General features: G+C 48.1%; 2 protein-coding genes, 1 non-coding gene and 1 pseudogene across 4 annotated transcripts; 1 reads left to right on the top strand and 3 right to left on the bottom strand.

Annotated features, from left to right (window-relative positions):
- Positions 1 to 3,131: 3,131 nt before the first annotated feature.
- UNC119 (unc-119 lipid binding chaperone) lies at positions 3,132 to 9,201 on the bottom strand. Of its 2 annotated transcripts, none has more exons than XM_041726453.1 (5): positions 8,635 to 9,201; positions 5,069 to 5,182; positions 4,492 to 4,594; positions 4,134 to 4,189; positions 3,132 to 3,845 (listed from the first exon to the last, which is right to left on the bottom strand). In XM_041726453.1, exons 1-5 carry the CDS (start codon positions 9,077 to 9,079, stop codon positions 3,733 to 3,735), a joined length of 831 nt encoding a protein of 276 aa, XP_041582387.1. In that variant the 5' UTR covers positions 9,080 to 9,201; the 3' UTR covers positions 3,132 to 3,732. The 2 variants fall into 2 exon arrangements, with proteins under 2 accessions (XP_041582387.1, XP_041582386.1); XM_041726452.1 differs by having other exon boundaries at positions 4,134 to 4,306; positions 8,635 to 9,192.
- Positions 9,202 to 9,772: 571 nt separating this feature from the next.
- PIGS (phosphatidylinositol glycan anchor biosynthesis class S) lies at positions 9,773 to 25,630 on the bottom strand. Its single transcript, XM_041726451.1, has 12 exons — positions 25,570 to 25,630; positions 25,149 to 25,288; positions 24,952 to 25,063; positions 18,278 to 18,367; positions 17,904 to 17,995; positions 16,353 to 16,560; positions 15,944 to 16,086; positions 14,824 to 14,938; positions 13,010 to 13,155; positions 12,336 to 12,436; positions 11,167 to 11,377; positions 9,773 to 10,841 (listed from the first exon to the last, which is right to left on the bottom strand). The coding sequence occupies exons 1-12, from the start codon at positions 25,601 to 25,603 to the stop codon at positions 10,566 to 10,568; spliced, it is 1,668 nt and encodes a 555-aa protein (XP_041582385.1). The 5' UTR covers positions 25,604 to 25,630; the 3' UTR covers positions 9,773 to 10,565.
- Positions 20,678 to 20,812, top strand: LOC121474352. The gene has a single exon (XR_005983362.1). It is a non-coding gene; the product is annotated as a small nucleolar RNA SNORA1 (small nucleolar RNA).
- Positions 22,816 to 23,220, bottom strand: LOC121473761 (annotated as a pseudogene).
- Positions 25,631 to 26,500: the final 870 nt, after the last annotated feature.

The raw sequence follows: 26,500 nt of genomic DNA, 5'->3' as shown, positions 1-26,500 counted from the left end.
AATTTAAAGAATTTTTAAATTGGATGAAGAAATTATACCTTCACTTTCACTCATCTCAACTTCAAATGTAGTATTTCCCTCAATTATGAACATCAGCAATGAATCACAATAGCTTTACTAGAATCTGATTCTGTCATAAGGTAGAGAAATCACAGATTAGAAATCACAGATGTTTTTTATTTTTTTAAAGATTTTACTTATTTATTCATGAGGGACACAGAGTGAGAGAGAGGCAGAGACAGAGGCAGAGGGAGAAGCAGGATCCATGCAGGGAGCCCGATGCGGGGCTTGATCCCGGGACTGCAGGATCATGACCCGAGCTGAAGGCAGATGCTCAACCGCTGAGCCACCCAGGGATCCCATAGATGTTTTTATATTATATCACAGATGCTGCAGGATAGACATATAGATTTCTATTATATAGTTTTTAGTACCTAAAATATTCAGGATTACCACATATTTTATAGTCAGAAAAACGTTATTGTCTATAGGCTTCGGCAGACAATAACAAAGGGGTCCATGACACACACAAAAAATAAAGTACTCTTGCTTTAGTTGCAGAGTGGTAAGGGGTGGAGGGTGGCTCTTAATCGGAGAAACCCGGTTAGGTAGGAAAGGGCTGGGGGGTTCAGATAGCAACTCTTTACCATCTGGTAGGGAAGCATTGCAAGTATTTTACAGTGGGTTTGGCACCCCCAACACGCACCATGCAGACCAGCCTGGGTAGGCATGAATAGTGGGTCTCTTGGGCTTTCTTGCCCAACCCAGGCAGTGGGGTCCTCATGACACTCCCAAGAAGCCAAAGCAAAGAAATCTGGCCCACTTCAAAGAAGTGAAATCTGAGGTCCAGATCCAGCAAAGCCCACAGACTTTCAAGGTCAATAGCTCATCATCATCAGAGTCAGGACTAGAACCACCCCTACCCTGCCTTCTCCCTCCTTCTGCCCAGGGATCCTCTAGGTTCCTAGAGAAAGTGCCAGGAACCAAATGTATCAAGTTGCAACATTGGCAGCAGGACCAGTGCCAGAGACATGAAGACTTAAAAGGAGACAGGGGGCCAAGGCTTTCCCCAGCCGAGCTCCTCCAGGCCCAAGGGACATAAGACTCTCAAGGTGAGTGCCAATCTGGTACCTGCTCCAGGGATGAGGACCTCAGCCCAACCCAAAACCTCAACCCAGTTTGACTTACCAGGCCCAGTTAAGATTGATACCAGGGTGGTAGTGGAGCATCCTCTTCCTGACAACTGGTGGCCTAAAAGTCCATCTTACTTGCTATAGCTCCTCTGTAGACTTGTTGTTTTTTTTTTTTTTTAAGATTTATTTATTTATTTATGATAGACAGACAGAGAGAGAGAGAGAGAGAGAGAGAGAGAGAGGCAGAGACACAGGAGGGAGAAGCAGGCTCCATGCCGGGAGCCTGACGCAGGACTAGATCCGGGGACTCCAGGATCACGCCCTGGGCCAAAGGCAGGCGCTAAACCGCTGAACCACCCAGGGATCCCCTTCTCTGTAGACTTTTAACCCCATAAACAACACCTCCAACTCCAAATACTTTGTATACCCACACAGCTTCATCTGCGAACCCGCCCCACACCCAGCCCATGCTTCTTCCTCACTTTTGTGACAACAGTTCCTAACCACTCGCTTCTTGGTGAAATTTTCTTCCCCCAGCTTCTAACATATACTACTACAGAATAGGCTTCTGCTCCTGCCTCTCTGGCTGCCCTTCTTATCTCCTTTATGGGTTCCTCTCCCTTTGTCCTGCTCTCACTCACTAGCCTTCCCTAGGGTTACATACTCCCATCCAGTGACCCTTAGTTGGGAAGTGTGGACTGTTTGCATGGAGTGCCCCATTAATTGGAAGGCATTTGGCATTCCTGTCCCCTGCTCATTAAACACCAGTAGTGCTAGTTGGACATCCCATAACTCAACCACCATCACAGCTTCAGCAACTGCCTTGTAGCCGCTGATCTCCAAGGATCACCATCTCCAGCCTTCATCCTGCTTCTGGTCTTGTGGCTCAATTTCCTGTCTCTTTCCGAACACCCCTTCAGGACATCTGTATAACACCACAGCACATCCCAACCTGAACTCATGTCCCTCTCGCACCCACCTTGATCCAACTTGAGTTCCCAAACCCAGTGACAGTACCCCTTCCTACCTCAACACTCAGGCTGTGGACTGGGTTTCAGCCTTGACTCCTCCCTGTCATATTAACTTTCCCGAAGGCACCTGATACATTTTGCCTCTAGACCTCTGTTTTTATGCTCTCTCCTGTGCTAGAATTCTCACCCAATCAGCCTGAGTGCCCCTGCTCCAATACTGCTGAGTGCCCCTGCTCCAATACTGCCTCCTCCAAGGATCCTCCCCAGATCCCTCCAAGCAGGACTCTTGCTCCCCTGTAAGCCCAGTCCACCTTATCCCTAGGAACAATTGTTTGTGTCCTACTCATTTTAGAATTCCCATGGGGCAGCCCAGGGCCTGACCCCAGCCAGGGCTCCACAGAACCCACGTAAATTCCAGCACTTCTAGGCCTGTCAGAGGGTGAGGTTAAAGCCTCAGCCCAAAGAGCACAGTCACCAGCCATATCCAAATTAGTGCCTGAGAACAGTGTGAGCTCTCCGCCTCCTTCAGTTCCTCAATTTTCTCCACTAATGAAATTAAGAGCTCTTCTGGGTCTGAGGCAGTGCTGGGGGCAGCCAGGTCAGGGGGTTCCCCCAAGGCAGCTGAGTGCAAGGAGATGGCTTTAGACCTTGGCCCAAACTGTGTCCACCTTGTCTCTCTGAGGAGGGCTAAAAGCACAACCTAGTAGTCCTTGTGGTCTCTGGGTGGGGGAAGTGGGCTAGAGATCAGGCCACCTCCCCACACCTCCTGTCCACCCTAGAGTGGAGGGCCTTTGTCCCAGCCTCTGTTTTGCCAGAGTTGGCTATGACTGAGCAGAAGCGTTCCCTCTCAGGGCCTGGGTCTCCATCTTTATCAAAGGAAAAACCCTTTCCAGCTGCAACACGCACTAAATGCTGACTCTAGATGCTGAATATGATGCCAGAGTGTAAATGATTAGGGGACAGGAGGATTTGGGAGCAATATTATTGGCACACACACCCCCCTCCCCATGCTGGTCCACAGCCAAAGAACAGAAAAGGAGAGAGTTTATTGAAAACTATATACAGTTGGTCCGTCCCTACCACAGGCTGCAATCTGGGCCGGTCCCTCCCACATCTCAAGCAGTAGCTCAGCTCCTGATGGTAAAGGCTGGGGCTAGGGCTGGGGCCAGGGCCCCAAACCCCTTGGGAAGCTTGGCAGCCAGACCCCCTCCCCCAGTGGATTTTGAACTGTGAATTTACAACTCTAAATGGCCTGTCAGCGGTGGGCAGGGGCAGGGAATGGGTGCCTGCCCTGATCTAGTCAAAGCCTGGATAGGGGAACACTATTCTTTAACTTCGGCCCCAGAGGCCCAGGTAGGCTGTCCAGAAGTCCTGGCTACACCTCTCACAGGAGGCCTCCTGGACATGGAGGCAGACAGCCCTCCTACCACCCCACCCCATGTGCCAGGGCCAATGGGCTTTGGAGACTTGGGCTGGGGACATCAGGTACCCTCCCTCCCATCGCTGGCTCAGGGTCCAGGGCTCTCAGAACACTGCCCAGGCAGAAGACCTTGGGTTGAGAGGGGAGTGTCGGGAAGGTCACAGCTGAAGGCCCGGGACCCTCCTGGGGTAGAGGACTGTTTTGGGAGTCAGGGCGTTCCACTGTAGGAATAGTCTGCTTTGTTGTGCATCACCAGCCGGTCATCCACGAAGTAGAAGCTGTCAGACTGTGTTTCATATGGGTGACGGATCATCTCATTGACTGCAAGAGAGGCCCAACCAGTTGGGGCAAAGGTCAGGAAGGAGCCTGAGCCAGGCCACTGCAGAGGCTTCAGGACTGTGGGATGGGGACAAGCTGAACAACCTCAGAACCACCTCAAAGAGTTCCCCCAGCCTTTCTGAGCCTCAGTTCCCCTATAGGTGGCACAGGAATGGTAGCTCAATTCAAGAGGCCCAGGGTGGGAGGAAGGGAGCCAGACCCACACTCCTCCCAATGTGGGCTCTCTAGTTCCCCCAACCCTCCACTCCCACAAAGGCCCTGCCCACGCACTCAGCTCCTCAGAGAGAGGGGGGAAGTCGTAGATGTGCTCGCAGGTGTTCTTGCTGCTGGGGATGCAGAAACCAAAGTGGAAGTCAAAACTTTTGAGGAGCTGGTTGCGAAAGTAGTGCCTCTCAATCATGCGGAAGTTGTTGACAGGCTTGTCTCCCACTGTGAACTCCACCCTGACAGATAGGAGGGGGCAGAGCTGAACTTGGCCTTGAAGTCAGCCAGCAAGGCTCAAGACAGACACCACTCCCCAAAAGAGAGGCTCAGTAAGAACTCAAGAAGGACTCATTCCCACCCTCACCCTTACCCCCAGCCCATACCCATCCTCTCAAACCCTCCCCACCTCCATCCAGTGACTCACGTGGCTCCCACCTGCCTCAAGCGGAGGAAGGCAGGTGTGAACTGGTAGCGGACAAAGCGCCCAGCATTGGGGTCCAAGTCCCGCCGGTTGATGGGCAACCGCTCTGTAATGTACCCCAACTGGGGCTCAGAGGGCTTAAGGCTGGGGCCCAGGCCCACCCAGGGTTCCACCCCAGGACTCCCACCATCTGGATTCTTAAAAATTCCCCAGGAGATTCTGACATTGAGGGTTCAGACCATTTAGCCAAATGGTTCCACTGGGAAAGGGGAGTGGTTTCTAGGTCAGCATTTCACTAATTTTAAGTGAGGTTCCCAGGGCCACAGGAGGAACAGAGGCTGGGGCCTCTGGGACTGTAGTTCCCAGGAAGGCCTGCAGAGGGCAGGCTGGCAGGGACTGAAGGGGCCAAACCGTCCTCCCAAGATGTCCAGCCCCAGAAACAGATGGGAAAGAAAAGGAGAGGGCCAGCCCCAGCTCTGCTCTGACTCTTCTGCAGCTTGAGGACTCCCTGGGCAACCCACTTCACAGCCCTCATCCACCTCGTCCCCCTGTCCATAGCCTACCCACCCAGCCCACTCACCTGAGGCTGGGGGCTTCTTGATTTCAAAGAGAACAGTGCCTGAGTCCATGTCTCGAATCTTGAATCTGATGAAGTCAATCTTGTAGATATTCTCCTCGGGAGAGCATAGGTAATCTAGGGAAGACAGGCAGCTAAGCAAAAGAGGGACTCACCCTGAAGACCCTGCTCAGCCTTGCTGGGACCCCAGACTAGCTACTTTCTCTGATTCTGAAAGATCACACTGCCTTCCAGAAAGTGAGAATGGAGCCCCTGCCTTGAGGATGCACCCAGAATGTGGAGGATACACAGCTCTGTCACTTGGATCTAATGAGAGGCAAACAGCTCTCTCCTCAGAGATCTCTGAGGTCAGGAAGGGCCAAGGTGAGAAAGGTGGAAGATGAGATCACCTCCCCTCAGCGGTTTTTCTCCCATCCTGGAGTTGCGCGACCTTATTCCAGCCTCTGCCCTGCCAGGGCGAGCTTGGTGACTTTGAGCCAGTTGGGCTCTGATCTAATGAGGAGTCCCAGCACGAGAGGGAAGATACAGCCCTGCCTTTGAGAACCTCATGCTAAAGAGGGTGACATAGCTCTGCCTCAAGATATCCACAGTGCTGCCCTGGAGAACAGCCCCACCTCCAGCACATAGCTGCCCCTGGTGCTACATCTAGGAATGTCAGGCAAGGACTTCCCTGACCTGGGTGGTGCTAGGGCAGGAAAACAACCCCACTCCTGTTCCTCCTCACCCCTAACCCCCTCATCTCCCTGTAAGCAGCTTATATAAGCCCAGCTCCCTTAAGCAGCTTAGCCAAAGCTCTGCTGACTCAAGCCCAGAGCCTCGAATATTGGAGGAAGGGGGCCACCTTTGCTCCTATCCCCTTGGATCTCCAAGTGGGAAGTCTTAGCAAACCGAGGGAACCCGCTTGAAGGTCATCTACCCAGCCTTAGCTCTGAGCTACCCCCATAGAGAAGAGTACCAAGTTTAGCCAGGAAGAGGGTGTGGCAGGTGCACGTGGGGGTGTGCATGGGGGAAAGGGAGTCCTCAGGCCCAGAAGAGGAACCAGGAACAGTGGTGAGCTGTGGCTGAGGAAGCTTAGGAATATCAGGGCCTGATCCACCCCTCACTTCGGCACCAGCAACTACAAGTGCTCAGGGAGGTCTTGGCAACACACAGAAAGGAACACTGTTGGGTCTGGTGCTATCAGCCTGCACAGCATCACATCCTCCCCATAGAGGCCCGGAAATCACCCTCCAGGCCCCTAGGCCACCTCCTATTCCTCTGGGGCAGGAAGAGGAAGTGAATGTAAGGTCACTCTCTCTTCCCTAAACTTGGGGCAGCCCCCTCCAGGAAGCCCTCCCGGGAGCCTCCTGGCACCCTAAGGTCCAGCAGGGCTTGGGGAAGGGCCTGATCTCTGGCCTGTCCACCACAATCCACAGTGGGGAGAGAGGAAGAGGAACACATGTGGGCAGCCCTGACCTCACCCTGTACACACCTTATTTTCACAGAATGTATGCACTAGTCCCAAGATGTAGAGAGAAGGTGCAGGGCACAAGGAGCAGACTCCAGCTCCCTGGAAAGCCCTTCCCTCTCTACATTCTTGCTTTGGGAGCCTCTCCTGTCAGCAGGAATGAGTGCTTAGAGTCCGCCCTCAGTCTCTTCTACTACACCTTGAATTAGCAGCCCTTTTGTCCTTAGAGGAAATGAGGGAAGTGGGATGCCCCTTGCTCAGAATGCCACACCCACACCCTCCCTTCTGCCAAGGGAAGGATGAAGCCTGCCCGGGGTCAGGGCAGATAAAGGGACAGAGTGACTTAAGGCTCCGAACAAAACTGCCGCTCCCCACCCCCCCCTTTCCCTCTGCTACAAATAGCTTCCTAAGCTGGATTCAGGGCTGGTAATCCAGGAAGAGCAAACCTCAGACCTGTGTGATTAGGGTCAAAAGAGACCAGGGGGGGCCAGGATGGAGATCCCTGGAACCCAGGTCTCAGCTTCTATAGAGGAAAGGTTCCCATGAAGCCCCTTCCCCCACTCATCTCCCACAGATGCCCCATCTCTAAGGACTACGGATTTCCTCCAAATTAGGAGACACATGGCAGTACATGGGCTGGAAGCCCCTACAGTTACAAAAGTCTCTAAAGTTACTGAAGACCCAGACAGGTCAGCTTGACCTCTAAACATCCTTTAAGTTCTCCCCTCATTCTAAATGCTGCCATTGCCAGTTATAGCTCAATTGGCACTACCATCAAACTGGTCCAGGACCCCTCCCTCTACTAGTGTCTGCTTGGGCGAGGCAGTTCAGTGTTCTGGGGGCCCCGCCAAGAATGGCTGCTGCCTGGCTCAGAGAGGAGAAGCTGGTCCCCCAGGGACCCAGATGCACAGGCCTAGACCTGCCATTACAGTCCCCTCCACTGCTCTGTCTGGCAGCCTTGGGCTCTGCTGCTCCTGCAGCTCCAGAGCTCAGGTCTGCTCCAGCACCTGCCCCCTTCCACCAAAGAGGGGTCTCAACAGTGCTCTCACAGAGGGGCCAGTGCAGGATTCTGATAAATGAAACTACATTGGAGGACCACTCTCTCTCCAAATGCCTGTTTTTGAGGCTCAGCCACTGCCTCTGCCATGAGGCTTCGTAGCCCTTGTTCTCTGCCTGGCAACCTCCTCCCTTGTCCTGAATGCCCAGTTATCTGCCTCCAGGCAGCAGCCATAAGCAGTCCTGTGGGGCCTTCAGTACTATTGACAAAAGAGCCCTATTTACAGAGCATGCACAGCATGTGAGGCACTATGCAAAATTGGAAAATTAGTTTTCACAACAGCCCTATATAATAGGTGCCATTATCCCCCATTTTACAGATGAACATGCTCAGAGGTGAAATTACTCACCCAAGGTCACACTGCCAATTACATGGCATAGCTGGGACTTCAACCCAGGCAGTTCAGTTCAGAAACTCAACCACAGTGGGAGACTAGGCCTCCCTGAAGAAGAAGACAGGTTAAGGGGGATGGAGGGCATTAACCTACTCGCTTGAGAGGGCCCAGAGCCAACCCACTGAGGTTTCCTGCCCAGTCCTTTCCTGAGGTTGGAGGATGGCCCCAGACTCTCTGGGGAATCTGGAGTGACGGCATTTAATGATCAGGGCGACTGGAGGGTCTTAAGGTCACCTAAGTAGCTCAGCCTCCTCCTAGCCTCCAGGGCGAGGACTGAGGACAGAATACACTCAGCATCCATCCTCATTATTGCAGAGAAAAGCCTCAAAGGGCTCGGAAGACTCTATGAGGAAGGGGTCACAGCTGCAGCTGCTGCCTCACCTCCACCATGGGAAAGGGGGATGGCCTCCTCAGAAAGATAGGAGTAGGGTGAAAATAAATATCTAAAGGGAGAAAAGGCGGGTACAAGGAGATCTCAGGCTGGAAGGCAGAAGGGTAGGGGATTCAAGCGAGGGGTACCCGGGTGGGGGAGGGGAGGCGGGAGTGGGGGGTAGGGCGGGGAAAGGGGGCGGGGGCCCAGGCTCAGCTCAAGGCGCACAGCGAGTGCCCCCTCCCGCGCGCTCTCCCTCCCGCCCTCCCGCCGCGGGCGGCGCTGCCTCGCCAGTGCTCACCGCCCGTGATCCGCTGCAGCCCCAGCACGTCCTCTGGCCCGATCCGCTGCTTCCTCTGCAGCGGCCCCGGCCTGGGCCCCGTGCCAGCCTCCGTCTCTGACTCGGACCCGGACTCGGATTCCGCCTGCAGCTGCGGCTCGGGCTTGGGCTCCACGCTCGGGCCAGGGGCCCCAGAAGCGGGCTCCGCCCCCGTCCCAGCCCCACCGCCGCCCTTTTTCACCTTCATGGCCTCGAGGGCCACCGCTCGCTTGCTGCCGCGGCAGCTGCCTGCGCTGGCTGGAGCCGAGAGAAGGGGGAGCATCCGCAGCCCCGCCCCCGGCCAGGGCCCCAGGTACCGCCCCGCCCCCGGGGGTGGGCCAGGCACGGGCCCCGCCCACCCCTGCAAACGAACGCCCACCTGGGTCCACTCCCCCGGGGCCGGGAGGGGCCTCGCTTTGGGCTTCATTCATTTTTTCCCCTAGGTCCTTTTAGGTCCTTGAAGGGATCACTACCTCTCTTCCTTACTCGAGCCACTCTGTCCTTCTGTCTGCCCCTCAAGCAAGTTCCCGCCTCAGGATCTTTGCCTGGGATGTGCTTCCCCCAGATGGCTTCCTCTTCTAGTCTCAGTTCAAATGTCATTTGCTCAAAGGCCCCCTCACACCCAATCTAAAGTACTACCCCTCAGTCACTGTCTGATCAGCCTGTTTTTTCCTTCTAATGCATTATCTGAAATTAATTTTACTTGTTCACTGACTCTTTCCCCAAAGGATCAGTTCCATGAAAGTAGAGATCCTGTCTTTGTTCTCTATAATACCTAGCATTTAACACAGTGGCTACTGCAGCCTGTGCTTAACATATTCTTTTTCTGAATTTATGAATGAATATTTGAGGACTTACACTGGTACAAGCTATTGTCTTCCAGACCTCCTGCGAAAAAAAGCAGTATATGCTAACAGCTTTGTTGTGAAACCCTGGACATGCTGAGGGACAACAGCCTAGGCACTTCACCACTACAGGGCCCACAGGGCAGGGAGGCACAGCCTCCTTGTAGGGCCCATGGCCAGGTGGAAGCAAGGTAGACCTGTGAGTCCAGGTCAGATACTAGGGAAACCATTACTTAGACACAAATGAAGAATGAAAGGTTTGCTCATACTTCATATCATTTCAATTCAGTCAACCAATGTTTATTGAGAGCTTAACATGTGCCAGACACTTTCATATGTTTATCACATTTAATCCTCATAACCACCTTGTGAGATATCATTGGTGCTATTTTAACAAATGAAAAACTGAGGCTCAGGGAGATTAAGAGGCTTATCCAATGCTCCCCAGATGATAAGTGCAGAAGGTACAGAAACATCTGAATTCAGGCATTCTCGATCCCAAGTCTGAAACCTTCTCCACTGCACCACACTACTTCTATAAAAGGGTGAAGGGAAACTGCCACATGCGCAGCATCAGGCTACACCCAGTAGGCACAGCCAGCCAGGAGGGAGGGGTGGAAGGGAGAAGGTCCCAGGGGTGACCTGCTCCCTTCCGTGAGAGCAGTGCTAAGGTTCTCCCTGAGGGGTTGGAGAGAAGCGTGGAGGGGAAGGGGCTAGAATCTGACCCAGGGCTTTCCCCCAATGCTCCCTCTGAGTGCAAGAGGACTGCAAGGAACAGGACAGAAGCACAACAAACTGTCCCTGCCCTGGAGGGAGACAGGGAAGGGCCTTCAATTTCAAGCCAGATAAGACCCAAATGATGCATCTTCTGGGTGGGGGGGCACAAAGGTTGGGGGAGAATCTGAGCTAGAGGGATGGGAAGGGAAGGGAAAATGAACCCTGCTTAGAGTGCTATACTTTGGTTATAGGAGCCAAGTCCTTCACGGCAGGCCCCCTTTATACGCCTCTCAATCTAACACCTTCCATCCTGGCCAGAAAGGAAGGTTTCTTACTGAAATGCTGTCCTGCTCAGTCTATTTTCTCAGGCTTTTTCCAGGACTTGCGGGTTTCCAGGAAGATCTTGACCAAGGACAGGAGGATGGGCACAGCCATAGGCAGGAAGAGTGGGATATAGATGGCAAACTTCTGGTCATCAGGAAAATAGAGGAGGTGGAGGAGCGAGGGATCAAAAAAGGCACGCTCTGAGGATGTCACCGCTTCCTGGCTGGCAATGAAGGCAGAGGCCAGGTGCCCAGAGGCCAACTCCTCTGCCGCCTTCTGGACTGCAGCTACAGCACTGTACACCTAGGAAGGGGGCAAGGAGTTACCAGTATGTCCCAGGCACCAGTGAGGTACTGGGCTGGGAGGGGGGATGGGACTTACTGTGTCTTCCATCAGCTAGGCATGTTGCCTAGAGTTTGCCCAGGATATGGAGGCCAGCATAAAAGGGCTATGGTGTATTTTTTTAGCGCCTGCTTAAAACTTCACACCCCATCTGGAGTCCTACTGGGGACCTGGCACTGCCTGCTAGAGGAATCTTGGGGCACTCAAGGATGGCATGCCCACACACACCCTGGGCGTTATCTGGCTCTCTGGTTTCACCACACATTGGCCCCACCTGTCCGCTTACCTCAGATGCCACATCGTCCTTGATGACAATGTTGCTGATCTTGCCGAGAAGCTGGGCCAGGGAAGTGAGAGTGGTGGTGGCTGTAGCTAGGTTCTCCACTGACCGAGCCCAGAGCAGCTGGTCAAGCTCCCAGGTCGTTAGCCCTTCACTCTTGGGCCCTGAAAACAGGCATTTTGGAGGCATCTGGGGCTGAGCAATCCCAAAGAGCAGCCTATAGGAAAAGCAAAGTAAGGAAGACTGAGAGTAGAAGATGGCTAAGATTCCTAGAATAATGACTAAGATTTTCAATCTTACCCAGAACCACAAAAGTCATAGGAAAGTGCCTCAGGGTCTCGAAGGGTGAATGGCAACACTCAGCAAAACAGAGCCCCAAGCCCCATTTTAACCAGTGTTTTTACTTTTACCTGTCTCAAGATTGGATTTCTAAGATCTTGTTTGAAAAAAGGTCCCATGGCTAAAGTATTTCTGATAATAGCAATCTAGTTTAATCCCCTCACCCTATCTACCTTCTCTTTGGACCTTTAGTTAAGGGATGATCCAGGACTTCTTTTTTTGCTGTTTTTTATTTATCTATTTGAGAGAGAGAAAGTACTGTGCACAAGCAGAGGTGGAGCAGAGGGAGAGACAAGTAGACTCCATGCTGAGCATGGAGCCCAATGCAGGGCTCAGTCCCAGGGCCCTGAGAACATGACCTGAGCCAAAACCAAGTCAGCTACCCAACCAAGCCACCCAAGTACCCCGATCCAGCACCACTTCTGATAAGCACATGTGCTGTATCTCTAATCCTACACCCAGGGCAGGCATTGCTAATCAATCAGAATTCTCTTTCCTGATGATCCCAGGCACAGGCCAAGAATCCTAAGCACAGGGCATGAGGCAGCCACTATTAATGTACCAGTCAGCTTAAGAATTAATAGCTATTTTCTTAAGCATCCCTAATCACAGCCCATGGACCTGACATTCAGGAGGCTGTTTTTCCTAAAACAGTTTTGGTCAGCAAATACTCCTCCTTAGAACATAAAGTGATTCTTAGGAACCTTTCTTGGTTTCCTTGGGGCTCTAGGCACAGTCAAGATATCTCTGCCAGGTAAGATTTCATTCCAGGCAGCTCAGGAGACTAGGGTCAGGCTCAGTGGCCACACCCCCAGGTGCATTAGCCAGGACCTCACCGCAACTGAGCCAGGAACACTTCCATCACTCGCACCATCTCCACTTCAACCCTCACAGGCAGTTCTGAGGCATTGTAGGCAGTGGGGTCCACGTTGTATATCTGTGGGGGGAAATGAGATTGCCTCAAGACTACACCGGACCATTCACAGCTCTGCCCTAAACACTCTAGAGACTATGAGAGAAAAAGACCTGTTCTGTGCTCTTTAGAAATTACAAACCTGAAGGTACCACTAATATTTTTTGAATATGTATTAGAAGCTTTTCATAAAGTATCTCCATTATCCCCTCAATATATAAATATAAAATATATTTTTATAAATAAAAAATATATTTTTTAAACATAAAAAATATTTTTGTATTCCACTTTAATAAGAGTTCCTACCTATAAGAAACTGCCAGTGTAATAGGAGAAACAAAGTTCCCACCCTTGCAAGACTCCCATAAACAGAGTCAAGATCTAAGATGTATACCAGAGAAATCCTCAGGAAGTGCCAACCACTACATGCAAAAGGGTCAGATCATAGAAAACATGAATAGAAATAAGAAGGTGTGGGACTGGCAGAGGAGGGGACAAGCTCCTACCACCCTCACCTCTTTGGTGCTGCCCCTCCCACAGACTGGGCATGGAGGACACAAGAGGAACAACAGAAGGAATAGTCTCAAGGACCATTACCATAATGCCACCCCAGCGGGGACTGTGGAAGGCGTTGGTGACCACTGGAGCCCCATCCTTGTCCTGAATGTACAGGGGGGAGTGGGCAAGCTCAGGTACGTAGAGCAGAAAGTTGAGGACTGGGTAAAGGGAGGCAGCGCTGGATCCTGTGGTACAAAGAGAAAGAAGGTCAGAATATTAAAACATGCTGGATCTAGAGCTCAGTTCCAGGTTAGCCTCTAACTTTCTGGTCACTCACTCTGGGCCTAATTTTCCCCAACTGATAATCACCAGGTTAGCCTCCAGTCCTGGGTTTCTGTGGTCAAAATCCTCCTCTGAACCTTCTCCCAAGAAATGCACATATGTGAAGTAGAGTCCTTAGTCCCTGAAAGGCCTCTGGAGTCTCCCCTCCTCTAACAGGCCACCCTTGACTGTCTTAAGACCACTCTCTTGGGGATCCCTGGGTGGCTCAGCGGTTTAGTGCCTGCCTTCGGCCCAGGGTGTGATGCTGGAGTCCCGGGATCGAGTCCCACATCAGGCTCCCTGCATGGAGTCTGCTTCTCCCTCTGCCTGTGTCTCTGCCTCTCTCTCTCTCTCTCTCTGTGCGTCTATCATGAATAAATAAAATAAAATATAAAAATAAATAAATAAATAAAATAAAATAAAATATTTAAAAAAAAAAAAAAGACCACTCTCTTAGCCAGTGCCACATCACACCAATGTAACTATAACCCCATCTTATTCACAAGTGTAAGCATGACCTCATGTCAATTCCCTCTTAATCCTTCAACAGCTAACTCTTCACACCCAGTAAAAAGCTCAAGCTACTTAATGTGGTCCTTATGATCTGGCACCTGCCTGCCTTGCCAGCTTCATCTCCGTCACTCCCTCACAATTCTGCTACACTAAACTTCTCTGAGCTTCCTGAATGCCTGTCTGTATGCCTGATTCTTCTATATCTAAGCTCAGAGTTCCCTTCCCTGGAATGCCCTTCTATCTCTGTACTCCATACTGCTGGAGGGAGAAAGTGGGGGGGGGGGGGGGGGGGGATGACAGAGGGAGGGAGGGAAGGATGACCTGCAGCCCCTCCCATATCTTGGTCCACACTGGCCTAGGCTTAGTGTCTGAAATCCCACAACTAGTGATGTACTAACTTTGGTTTGCCTGTATTAGTTTATGGTCATCTATTCTTCGTAGGTACCACCCTCAAAATGAAAAACTGGAATCCTCCCAGCTTCAAACCTCAATCAGCAGAACTATCTATCCAAATTCTACCTTCATGTATTTTTGCTGTTATGTCTCCTACATGTGTGACCATATCTTTCCTGGATGGCTTGCATGGACAGAGATACAGCCTTTCCATTTATTTATAAAAAAGCAGTGGGAGTCATGTTCAATGAACGTTTTTGGGGATCCCTAGGTGGCGCAGCGGTTTAGCGCCTGCCTTTGGCCCAGGGCGCAATCCTGGAGACCTGGGATCGAATCCCATGTCGGGCTCCCGGTGCATGGAGCCTGCTTCTCCCTCTGCCTATGTCTCTGCCTCTCTCTCTCTCTCTCTCTCTGTGACTATCATAAATAAATAAAAATTTTTTAAAAATGAACATTTTTGGATAGGATAGTGTGGAATTAAGAGATGTCAACAGAGTCGCATAAAAAGGGAGCCTAAAAAAAAAAAAAAAAAAAAAAGGAAGCCTAAATGCCCAGGACTTCCTTGATGCCCTCAGACCATCCAACCTGGGAGCCACATAAGTATATATACTACCAGCATCTAACTCCACACTGAGCCTTCAGGGTCCCTCCCCAGCCTGGCAGACAGACCCTCATCCTCAGCTTACCCAGCCGGGACTCCACTGGGTTGATGACATGGGGGAGGCTGTGTGCGGCCAAGTAGTAGCTGGAAGAAGCTGGATCAAAGCGGGGGTTTACCCCCAACACTGCATAGTAAAGAATCTGTAAAGCAAAGAAGATTATTTTGTTTATTGATTCATACTCCCACTTCATCTCAAAAAGTATTTAAAATGATACACTTAGGACAAGATATGAGACAAAATCAGAGCTGAGAGAAAACAGGTGTAGGATAAAAAAATAATAGAGCCAAGGGCAAAGTTAATACACTAAATACATGCTTTGAAAAACCACATGTTTTACCAGGCTTTTGAAGAGCCTAAACAAAGAGGGAAACAAGAATAGCATAATCCAGTGTCCACAAGATCAACTCAAGCCAGTTACTCAGAAGTACCCTTACTACCAAGACCTGATAAAAATGTCTCCCGCGTTTTCCCTAAAAGGACACTGTGTGATACATTCTTCATGAGTAAAAAGCTACATTTCTTTACTGATAATCACCAGGATAGCCTCCCAAAGAGGCCTCTGGGGGGTTAAAGAAAACTACATTTCTTTACCCATCTTTACTGTTACTATATTGACATATTTCCGGAAGTCTGATTCTTTAAATAAATTCCTTAAGGATGGCACAACTGGGTGAATACAGTTCTAAAGGCGGGGGGGGGGGGGGGGGGTCATGGGGCACCTGGGTGGCTCAATAATTGAGTGTCTGCCTTTGGCTCAGGTCGTGATCCTGGGGTCCTGGGATCAAGTCCTGCATCAGGTTCCCTGAGGGGAGCCTGCTTCTCCCTCTGTCTATGTCTCTGTCTCTCTCTCTGTGTCTCTCATGAATAAATTTAAAAAATCTTAAAAACAAATAAATAAATAAAGGGGGCCATAAGGAAAGTTGTTTTTTTTTTTTTAACAAATATTGACAAGAGACCCTGAGCTGTACTCCATGGAGGGAATGCAGACACTAGAATCTGATATACACACAGGCAAATTCCTAGCAGATCAGCAAGCTTTAAGAGCTGGAAGGACAGACTACACCTGCAAACAATCAATACAGATGGACTTTGAGAAGGACAGAGTGGCTAGGGAAAGGTCTCCCCAGCTTGCTCTGAGCCTCACCTGGGAGTCCACAGAGAAGTTGCCCACAGCACTGAGGGCGCTCAGGAAGGGCTGCACATAGCGCTGGACAGCTCCCTCGATGTCCCAGTGGACGTCATGGGACTTGGGGTCCGGGTTGAGTAAACTGAAGGTGATCTCATAGCCTGTAGAAACAGGAGTGAGGGAAGCCAGAGGCTTCTGGGGCTCAAGGGCAGCTGTACCCCTGACTGAGCTGAATTTGTCTCTCCTCCGGAATGGGCTTGATGGACATCATGGAACCAAAGGGAGGATAAAAGTGGGATGAGGAACACTGAGTGTTTTAACTAAAAGGTGGAACCACAGAAGAAAGGAGTAAAGAGTCTGCCCGCAGATTCCCCTCCCCATCATTCATTTCCCTCTCCCTTCTCCTGGCAAAGCCCCATCACCATACCCAAGCTGGACTTGAGAGGCCGCCTCTTATCAGAGCTCCACTTGTCTTCTGGAAGGTGGTCAGACAGGGCCGCAGCGAGCACGTCCTCAGTCAAAGACATGGCCTGTGCTACTTGGATTACTTGGTGGCCGACGATGTTAAGGGCCTCCCTGTGCATGATCCCTCGCACAACTGCTGTCCTCTCAGGCCCAATATAGCTCATCATGTCCTGTGAAAGGCCAGCAAGGGACAGGATGCCCAGGGCTCAGGGAAGAAAGCAGAAGAGCGCGCTGGCTCCTGTCTCAGAGAATCTGGCCTTCTGCCACTGACCAACAGGTCTACTTCTCCCTTTAAATTCAGAGTGAGCTACTATCTCAGCACCTCTAACCAATTGGGATGCATGAATGTTTTCATCCATTTCCATTCCTTGTGCCTTCCCAGCAGATATAAGTCCCAGGTATTATCTAAATCTTCACAGGCTGGAAACAAGGAGATGGCATGTGGAAGGAGGACAGCATAATAAACAAACACCTAGAAAGTTTGATGTAAGTAGATAGCATGTGGCAAAGAGGCAGGCACAGGAATGCTCACAGCAGCATTATTTCTAAGAGTCAAAAACCAGAAACAATTCAAATGCCCATGAGCAATAGGATGCATAAATTGTGACATGTTTCTATAATGAAACATTAAAAATGAACATATTAGACTCATATACATTGATTATCATGGATGACTCTCAAATAGAAATGCTGAATGAAAGTTACAGAAGAATGTGTGCTCTATAAGTTCAAAAGTGTGTACAATTAAATATATTATTTATTGAGATATAACATACATGATAAAACTTGAAAGAAAAGTAAAAAAGACACACACAAAAAATATGGCCACCCTGGGTCAAAAGGGTATACATGGAGACATGCAGGGTTCAGCTATACTGCTAGGCTGTAGTTTGCAAGCTGGACTTAAGTACATGGATATTCATTAAAATTTTCTCTCATATTTTTTAAGAATTGAATATTTTATCATGGGTGGCGCCTGGGTGGCTCAGTTCATGATCCCAGCCTCCTGGGATCGAGCCGCTCCCAGCTCAGTGGAAAGTCTGCTTCTCCCTCACCCACTGCCCCTCTCCCCTGCTCATGCTCTCTCTCAAATAAATACATAAAACCTAAAAAAAAAATTCTTTTTAATACTTCATCCTAAGTTTTAAGAGAAAATGGTACATGGCATGGCTCCCATTGAGCCCCTTGCTCATCAAGTGAAAGGGTCAACATGTTGGCCCATATTACCACAACCCATTCAAACCAGCTTTTTTTAATCCTGATTTTCTCCCCTACTTTAAATGGTCATCAGAGCCTTAACCATATATAACTCATGGATTTAGAAAGACCCAGAGCCAATGAAAAAAATCTCTATTTGCATTCTTTTAAAAAAAATATTTGTTAAAAAAAAATTAACTGTTAAAGAGTTTTCTGTAGCAAATACAAGCCAATGGGCAGCACTACTGCAAGAAGGTGACCTAGGGAGAACGAATTGACGGGATAAGCAAAGCTGCAGCTTCTCTGCTCACCCTACCTGGGGCAGAAGTGAGGAGTGTTCAGAGATCACATACACAGTCAGAGAGCCCTCTGCTTGCTTCTGCGACTTGGCTAACATGGTTTCTGCCTCTGGGGACAAGAGCAAGAAATGCACCAGGAGCAAAACACCATTCCCTTTCCCTCTGGCCCCCAGAGAGCGCTTAAGCCACAGCTCCACCTCCCACTCACACCTGGCTGACACTGTGGTCAGGCTTGGCCCCCCGTGGCCCAGGCTGAAACATAAGGTATCTCATTCCCAGCTTTCCCAGAGAGATTCTAAAGTTAAGACAAGGTATGGAAAATGCATGCTTAGAGATTGGAAGAGAAAAAGAGGGATTTGTGTTCAACTAGCACGATCACCCCTTCTAGTACCTTTCATACTGCCCAGGGACAAGGCCGCCTCCTCGTGCTCTAGAGCCCTCCGATAGGCCTTCTGGAATAGGCATTTGATTTTCATTTTGTCTGAGAGGAACAGGAAGAAGCAAGATGAGAAGTCTAAATACAGACTCCTATTCACCTTCCCAGCCCTAACACAGTCTTAGGACAGCATCTTGCTGTTAACTGCAAAGAAAGACCAAGAAGCTATAGCCAATTCTAATGATTTCTACATGAATGATTATCAAATACATGACACCCCACCTCTTCCACCTAACTAGTTCTTGCCTCTGCCTATGTACACACTACTGTCAACCTAAAGTACCCTCTCAAAGAAAAATCTATTACAGTATTCATTCTATTAATAGATGAAAGGAGAAAAACCATAAAGATTACTTCAGTGAGTGCCTCAAAATAATTAAATTTGATGAATGTTCTTGATAAAGATAAGATGCACACTTAATGATAAAACACTAAATGCAGTTCCATTAAAATTAGTAATAAGGGGTGCCTGGGTGGCTCAGTCAGTTAAGCATCCAACACTTGATTTTGGATCAGGTCACGATCTCAGGGTTGTGGGATGGAGCTCCACATCAGGCTCTACACTCAGTGGAGAGTCTGCTTGTCCCTCTCCCTCTACTCCTTTCCTTGCTTATACCTGCTTGCTCCCATTCTCTCTCTCCCAAATAAATAAATAAATAAATAAATAAATAAATAAATAAATAAATAAAATCTTTTAAAAAAAAATAGTAATAAAACAAGGATGCCTGCTATCTCCTCTATTATTCAGCATTGTTCTTTCTGAAGTTCCTGACCAAAGTATTAAGTGAAGAAAGAGACATGACACATGAATATCTGAAAGAAACAAAACGGCCACTTTTTGAAGTAGCATAATTCTTTTCCAAGAAAATCAAGACTGGAAATCAAGAATCAACTGGAAAACTACTCAAACTGGTAACAATTCAGTACAAGGACTAGGTATATACAAGCATCAGTAGCTTTCTGATCAATACCGGCAACATCCAACTTGAAAAGTTAAGGACTGTGACACCTGGGTGACTCAACAGTTAAGCATCTGCCTTTGGCTCAGGGTGTGATCCTGGAGACCCAGGATTGAGTCCCACATCAGACTCCCTGTATAGAGCCTGCTTCTCCCTCTGCCTATGTCTCTGCCATTCTCTCTGTGTCTCTCATGAATAAATAAATGAAATCTTTAACAAAAAAACACCAAGGGCTTCACTGAAGGACATAAAAGATCTCAATAAAATGGGAAGAGCGGGGGGATCCTGGGTGGCCCAGCGGTTCAGCGCCCGCCTTCAGCCCAGCGCATGATCCTGGAGACCCGGGATCGAGTCCCAAGTCGGGCTTCCTGCATGGAGACTGCTTCTCCCTTTGCCTGCATCTCTGCCTCTCTCTCTGTGTCTTTCATGAATGAATGAATAAATAAAATGTTTAAAATAAAAATAAAATAATAAAATAAAATAAAATAAAATAAAATAAAATGGGAAAAGCATACAAGGTTCTTAGACTAAATGTTCTAAGGATGTCAATTCTCCCCAAGTTAATCTACACCTGTAAGGCAATCCCAAAGGGATTTTCTTGCCCCACTCACCCCCCACTGAACTTGAGAAGTTGAATTTAAAATTTATTGAGGAAGTTCTTTGTTACAGAAGAATTCCAGGTCATATACACCAGAGAAATTATAGAATTTAAAAATTGCCATTTTGCAACCACTAATGAAATGGATGCCAAAACTCTCAGGTCAAAGGTGGACAGGGAATTAAAACACAGACATCAAGCTGACAATATCTGAATTCACAAAATCATCTTTGTACCACCCAAAGTGAAACAACCAATCATTATATACTTCCTGACATAGGAAGTATATCATATCATTCCTAAAAAGTGAAACTGATTTTAATACAATCTTCAGATCTAACAGTTTATTAAAAATATGGATAGTAGAGAAACAACTTAAATGAAAGTAGGAGGAAGTAGGGGGTGCCCGGATGGCTCAGCAGTTGAGCACCTGCTTTTGGCCCAGGGCATGATCCCGGAGTCCCGGGATCGAGTCCCACATCGGGCTCCCTGCATGGAGCCTGCTTCTCTCTCTGCCTATGTATCTGCCCCTCTCTCTGTGTCTCTCATGAATAAATAAATCAAATCTTAAAAGAAAAAAAAATAATAAAGTAGGAGGAAACAATCTGCAAAATCCAGAACGTGAGGTGTTCCATAAAACAAATGACTTACTTTATCCAACAAATCAAAGAAAATAAGTATATTGGAATAGGGTAGGGGGAGCAGATGTATAACAAAAAGGGCAAAAGAGATGTAACAAAATGCAATGTGTTGATCCTGATGAGAATAAACCAGCTGTAAAAGAACACCTTTTTGAAAAGCCTTGTTCTAGATGGAAATGGGCTCTATTATTCACGGTGTCCAAAAGTTGTTAATGTGGCCACTCTAAGACATAGGTTATGCTTCTATCACAGCAAGTTTTTTGCAGTGCTGACAATGAGACACGTAATATTTTCTGCTAGGCTCATGCAGGAGAGTGGATGTAACAAGACTTTTCATATTAGAATTAAGGGATAATAATTTTAGATCATTTGCCAAAATAGCAATCAGTGTACTTCCTATAATTTGACTTCTAAGGCCCTAACGTAAAGAAATGGGATTCCTTGGGGTACCTGGGTGGCTCAGTCAGTTAAGCATGTGTCTTCAGCTCAAGTCATGATCTCAGGGTCCTCGGATCCAGTCCCATGTTAGGCTCCCTATGGGGAGCCTGCTTCTCCCTCCTCCTATGTCTCTGCCTTTCTCTGTGTGTCTTTTGTGAAAGAATAAATAAATAATCTTTAAAAAATAAAATAAAATCTTTGAAAAATGAAACAAGACAAAATAAAAATCCTTCAATGGCTTCCCTTCTCAGCCAGAATAAGCTGTATGTGAACCTAGGCCCCTTTCACTGCTCTGGTTTTATTTCATTTCCTCTTACTCTTTCCTTCATTCACCTCAATCTCACCACAATGGGATTCTCACCGTTCTGCAAAGGCACCACTTCTGCTCCTACCTCAGGACCTTATACTTGCTTATCCCTCTGCCAAAAATGCTCTTCTCCCAGGTATCTACACAATTTACTCCTTTACCACGTTTAGATCTTTACTTGGAAGTCCTGTTTTCAAATAATGCCTTCCCTGGCCACCCTTTCTAAAACAGTAATGATCTCCTTATCCCCCCAAAAACCCTCCTTATCCTCCTGTCCTGAACTGTTTGTCTCCTGTCACCATCTATCATATACATAATACATTTATTGACTGATTTAAGATTTTAAGTAATTTCTACACCCAATGTGGTATTCGAACCCATAACCCCAAGACCAAGAGTCACATACTCCACTGATTGACCCAACCAGGCGCCGCCCCCACTTAAAATATTTTTTTAAAGATTTTTATTTATTTATTCATGAGAGACAGAGAGAGAGAGAGGCAGAGACACGGGCAGAGAAAGAAGCAGGCTCCATGCAGGGAGCCCAATGTGGGACTCGATCCCGGGACTCCAGGATCACACCAAAGGCAGGCGCTAAACCACTGAGCCTCCCAGGGATCTCCCTAGCCCTCTCACCTAAAATACACTTAATTTGTTTATCTTCCTGTCTGTTCTCTTCTTTTTGTCTATTTAGTTTGCTATATCTCCAGCAACTACAACAGTATCTGACATAGATACTCAATAAATACTTGTTGAATAAATGAACAAACCCATCACTACTCATGTTTAAAAGATGAGAAAACCAAGATTTAGAAAGGTTAACAACCTCACTCAAATTCGCACCAATTGGGCAGCACCAGTGGCTCAGCGGTTTAGCACCGCCTTCAGTCCAGGGCGTGTTCCTGGAGAAGGGGGATCAAGTCCCACCTCAGACTCCCTGCCTAGAGCCTGCTTCTCCCTCTGCCTGTGTCTCTGTCTCTGTCTCTGTGTGTGTGTGTCTCTCATGAATGAATGAATAGATGATAGATAGATAGATAGATAGATAGATAGATAGATAGATAGATAAAATCTTTAAAAAAATTTCACACCAATAGGGCAGCCGCCGTGGCTCAGCAGTTTAGCGCCACCTTCAGCCCAGGGTGTGATCCTGGAGACCTGGGATCAAGTCCCACATCCGGCTCCCTGCATGAAGCCTGCTTCTCGCTCTGCCTGTGTCTCTCTGTGTCTCTCATGAATAAATAAATAAAATCTTTAAAAAAAAATTCGCACCAATAAGTGGCAGAAACAAGGCTTTTTTTTTTTCTTTAAAGATTTTATTTATTTATTCATGAGAGACACAGAGAGAGGCAGGACGCAGGCAGAGGGAGAAGCAGATTCCCCACAGGGAGCCTGATGTGGAACTCGATCCCAGGACCCTGGAATCATGACCTGAGCCAAAGGCAGACACTCAACCACTAAGCCACCCAGGTGCCCCAGAACCAAGGCCTTTTTTTATTTTTTATTTATTTTTTTTACAAATCTACACCTTTATTTATTTACTTTTAATAAGTTTAAATCCTTGAGGATTTAAACATCATCATGCGGATTCTGTGGCCAATGGCTTTCGCAGGAAGGTTGCTTCGGAATTTGGCACAAACCATGCCGCTGTTTCCATGAGCACAAGTTACTTTTCCCCAGATTACTCTGGTTTTGTTTGGTTTGCCACCAGGAGTTACTGTGTTGTTCTTTGCTTTGTAGACATAAGCACATCACTTGCCGAGATAGAACTCAGTTTCATCTCAAGCATAAACACCTTCGATCTTAAGTAGAGCTGTGTGCTCCCTCTGGTTCTGGAGACCCCGTTTATAGCCAGCAAAAATGGCCTTGGACCAAAGCCTTCCAGACATAGTCGTCACTTTAGGAGTCCTGTTCCCAGCAGGCCTCCACAGGCTCCAAGATGGCAGAAAGAGAGCGAACCAAGGCTTTAATCCAGCTCTCTTACACCAAATTCCATACTTTTGGCCACTCTACTATATTGCCTCCACGATATGTCCATATTATTGAATGCTGTGTCACTAAATATGAAGAAATCCATGACAAATTGATAACAATCAAGTTGTAAACTAACATGTAAGGTATGATCCTATTTTTGTTTTGAAAAACAAAAACTATGTGTGTTTACATTAGGTTGAACTGTATGAAATATGATTTTTTAAAAAATGCAGGCTCCCCATCTAGTGGCAGGTCCACCACGGGCTAAACTCACTGAGATCAAGAGTCAGAGATGTAGGGGAACCCTCTTGCACTGTTGGTGGGAATGCAAGCTGTGCAGTCACTCTGGAAAAGTGTGGAGGTTCCTCAAGAAGTTAAAAATAGGAATCCTGGGTGGCTCAGCAGTTCCATGTCTACCTTTTGCTCAGGTCGTGATCCTGGGTCCAGGGATTGAGTTCTGTAACAGGCTCCCCACAGGGAATCTGCTTCCCCTCTGCCTAGGTCTCTGCCTCTCTCTCTGTAACTGGGTGACAGGCACTAAGGAGGGGACTTGATGTGATGAGCACTGTTATACTATTTATTGGCAAACTGAATAAAATAAAATAAAATAAAATAAAATAAAATAAAATAAAATAAAAATAAATAAGAAAAAAAAGAGACAGATGCTTAACCAGAGCCACTCAGGTGCCTCTTAAAATAAGATTGTTTTCTAAAAACAGTGTGTGACCAAGGTTAAAAAGCTAGAAAGTAAATGGCATATAGACACGTCATGGTGTGGACTCAGCCTACACATCCAGTCATACCCAGTCTTTCACTTCACACTCCAGAAAAGTAAAACTGTTCATAGATCCCCCAACATGCTGATTCACCCCTCCATGCTTACATAGGAGGCAGTTAGAGTTTGTTGGTTAAAAGCCAGAACAATTGAATCAGTTAGGCCTGGATTTAAATACCAGTTCCACCTCTTACTAGCTAGCTGTGTGATCCTGAACATATTAAAATCTCTTTTAATAAGAGATTTATTTATAAAATGGAGATCATAATGTTAAAGAGGATTAAATGAGGCAACATACGTAAAATGCTTCACCTAGTTTCTGGCATATGATGAACAACTTCTTCCCTTCCCCCATTTAACGTGAATTCCTTCACATCCTTTAAAAATCCAGCTTAAAAATGACATCCTCAAAACCTCTGCCTTTCTTTCCTCCCAGACAGTTAAAGGCTCTTTTTTTAGCACAATCTCGGTTTCTTACATCCTTTTACTGTGATTTCTTTATCTAAGTGTCTTTCTCCCCTACTGGACTACGAATTTCTTGAAACCATTATCAATTCCTTATTCATCCCAAAATTCCTGGTACCAGAAAGTACCTAACACTCAGTAAAGTGCTGCACGCTAAATTTAATAAGGCCTGTATACAACTCTAACTTGCTTCCAAACCCTGCGTCCTTTCCACTACATCCCACTTCCTCTCCTATCCCGTAATGAGCAATAATTGCTTTCATCAGCTAGCATAATTGTCTTAAGAATAAAACTATAGCCTTAATGGTGAACACTGAATTTAAAGTTTTCTATCTAACCAATCACACACTGTTCATTCAGAGAGGGCTTTTAATAAATTCTTAACTACCTTTAAGTGACCCATGCTCCTCCTATCTAACGCATCTCTGGATTGAGCACAGACCAGAAAGGCAGCTCTGACTCCCCAGGAACTCACATTTCAGGGGGATTTCTCTCTCTTGCACAACGGTGAAAGGCAGCTTCTCCTGGTCGTCCAATGGCACGGACTCTCGGGTAAACACGACAGTGACGGGCACCATGAGCCGCAGCTAAAGGAAGGAGCACCAGGGCCTTCAGCTGAGTCTCCACCTTGCCAGAGGGCCGTCCCCCGGCCATCTCCCACCGAGGTCTCACCTGCAGGGCATTCAGCCCACTGATCTGGGAGTAAGGCAACGGGGCCCGGTAGGTCTCCGTGGTCTTCCACCAGAGCGGCAGCCCCAGCAGGATGGCCACCGCAGCGAAGAAGAGAGCGGCCCGCTTGCCTCGGACCACCTCTGGGGGCACGGAGGTATCGACCTGAGGCGCTGGGAGTGGGCTTAGGTGCCCGCCCCACACACCTGATGCAGAGGAGCCCCAGCAACCGGCACTCAGAGGCTCTCTGCCCGCGTTCATAGGAATCCCTGTACGAGGGGCCCTCGCCCAAGTCTGAAGGGATCGTGTCTGAAACGACCCCAGACCCCCACTCCGAGGGACCTCTGGCACACCACAATCCCCAAAGACTGCCTTCCTCCCTCGCAATACACGAGCCGTGGGCCCCACCCGAATGCCACCGCACCTAGGTCTGTAGCAGCGACCCCGGGAGCCGCCATGCCTGTTTCCGGTTGCTCTAGGCGTCGAGGGGCGGAGCTGCGCAAGCCGCCCCCAATCAGAAACCCGCAGGGAGGGGGCGGGACCACGGCAGCGACCACAGCCAATCGCGAGCGGCACAGAGAAGGTGGGGGAAGGTCGGAGGTGGGCGTGGACGCAAAGAGCTGGTTCGCCAGTTTGAAAGGCGTTTATCCCGGCAGCGAGAGCCAGTGGAGGTGTGCGGTTTTCTGTGTGGTTGGAAGACTTCGTTCGTCCTCCGCTTCCTTGTAGAACACACTCCTAGCCCCAGAGATTAAGAACGCAAACTCTGCAGGCATTAATTAAATACCAGTTGGGTGACCACAGGCAGCTCTAAGTCTCAGTTTTCTCCTCTGGAGAATGGAGACATTTACTAAAATGAGCTCATTAAAGGGCTCCTGGCTCGCCCAATCAGTAGAGCGCTGGAGCCTGATCTAAGGGTCGTAGGTTCCTGCCCAACGTTGGGTGTAAAGATTACTTGAAGAAATAAAATGAGGTCATTCATGTAAAGAGCCTAGCACAGAAAGCTAATCACCCAAATATCACCTGTCGTATCACTGTTTATCTTCTGGGCACCCTCTCCTCAAGCCTCAAATATGGACGTGGCAAGTACCTTTTTAGCATAATTTGCTTCATTCAGTATTTTTTAATTCATTTGAATTCATCCCAACTTGTAGAAGTCTGAATACTTAAAATTCTTGAAAATTCATGAGCACAGACTCTGAATCCTGATCAGTATTAAATCTTGACTTCATCACTTCACCTGAGTGATCTTGAGAATTTAACCTCTCTATGCCTGTTTTTCTCATATTAAAATAAGCATAGTAATAGTATCTACTTTATACAGTGTTGTAGTAAATGAGGTAGTAAATGTAGAGTGA

The sequence above is a fragment of the Vulpes lagopus genome, chromosome 12 (genome assembly GCF_018345385.1).
Source record: "Vulpes lagopus strain Blue_001 chromosome 12, ASM1834538v1, whole genome shotgun sequence".
Classification (NCBI taxonomy): domain Eukaryota; kingdom Metazoa; phylum Chordata; class Mammalia; order Carnivora; family Canidae; genus Vulpes; species Vulpes lagopus.
This window is presented reverse-complemented; position numbering and strand designations above follow the sequence as displayed.

Bases quoted from the DNA above. Each gene is read 5' to 3' on its own strand.
- PIGS (XM_041726451.1), bottom strand. From the start codon at position 25,603: ATGGCGGCTCCCGGGGTCGCTGCTACAGACCTAG. The intron at 17,996-18,277 runs GTACTAGAAGGG...TCTTGTCCCCAG, and splicing joins GTCCCTGGGCAGTATGAAAG to AGGCAGAAACCATGTTAGCC. The intron at 13,156-14,823 runs GTAAGCTGAGGA...TTTGTACCACAG, and splicing joins CCCAGTGGAGTCCCGGCTGG to GATCCAGCGCTGCCTCCCTT.
- UNC119 (XM_041726452.1), bottom strand. From the start codon at position 9,079: ATGAAGCCCAAAGCGAGGCCCCTCCCGGCCCCGGGGGAGTGGACCCAG. The intron at 4,307-4,491 runs GTGAGTCACTGG...CCTATCTGTCAG, and splicing joins TTGAGGCAGGTGGGAGCCAC to GGTGGAGTTCACAGTGGGAG. The intron at 3,846-4,133 runs GTGCGTGGGCAG...CCTCTCTTGCAG, and splicing joins CCCTCTCTCTGAGGAGCTGA to TCAATGAGATGATCCGTCAC.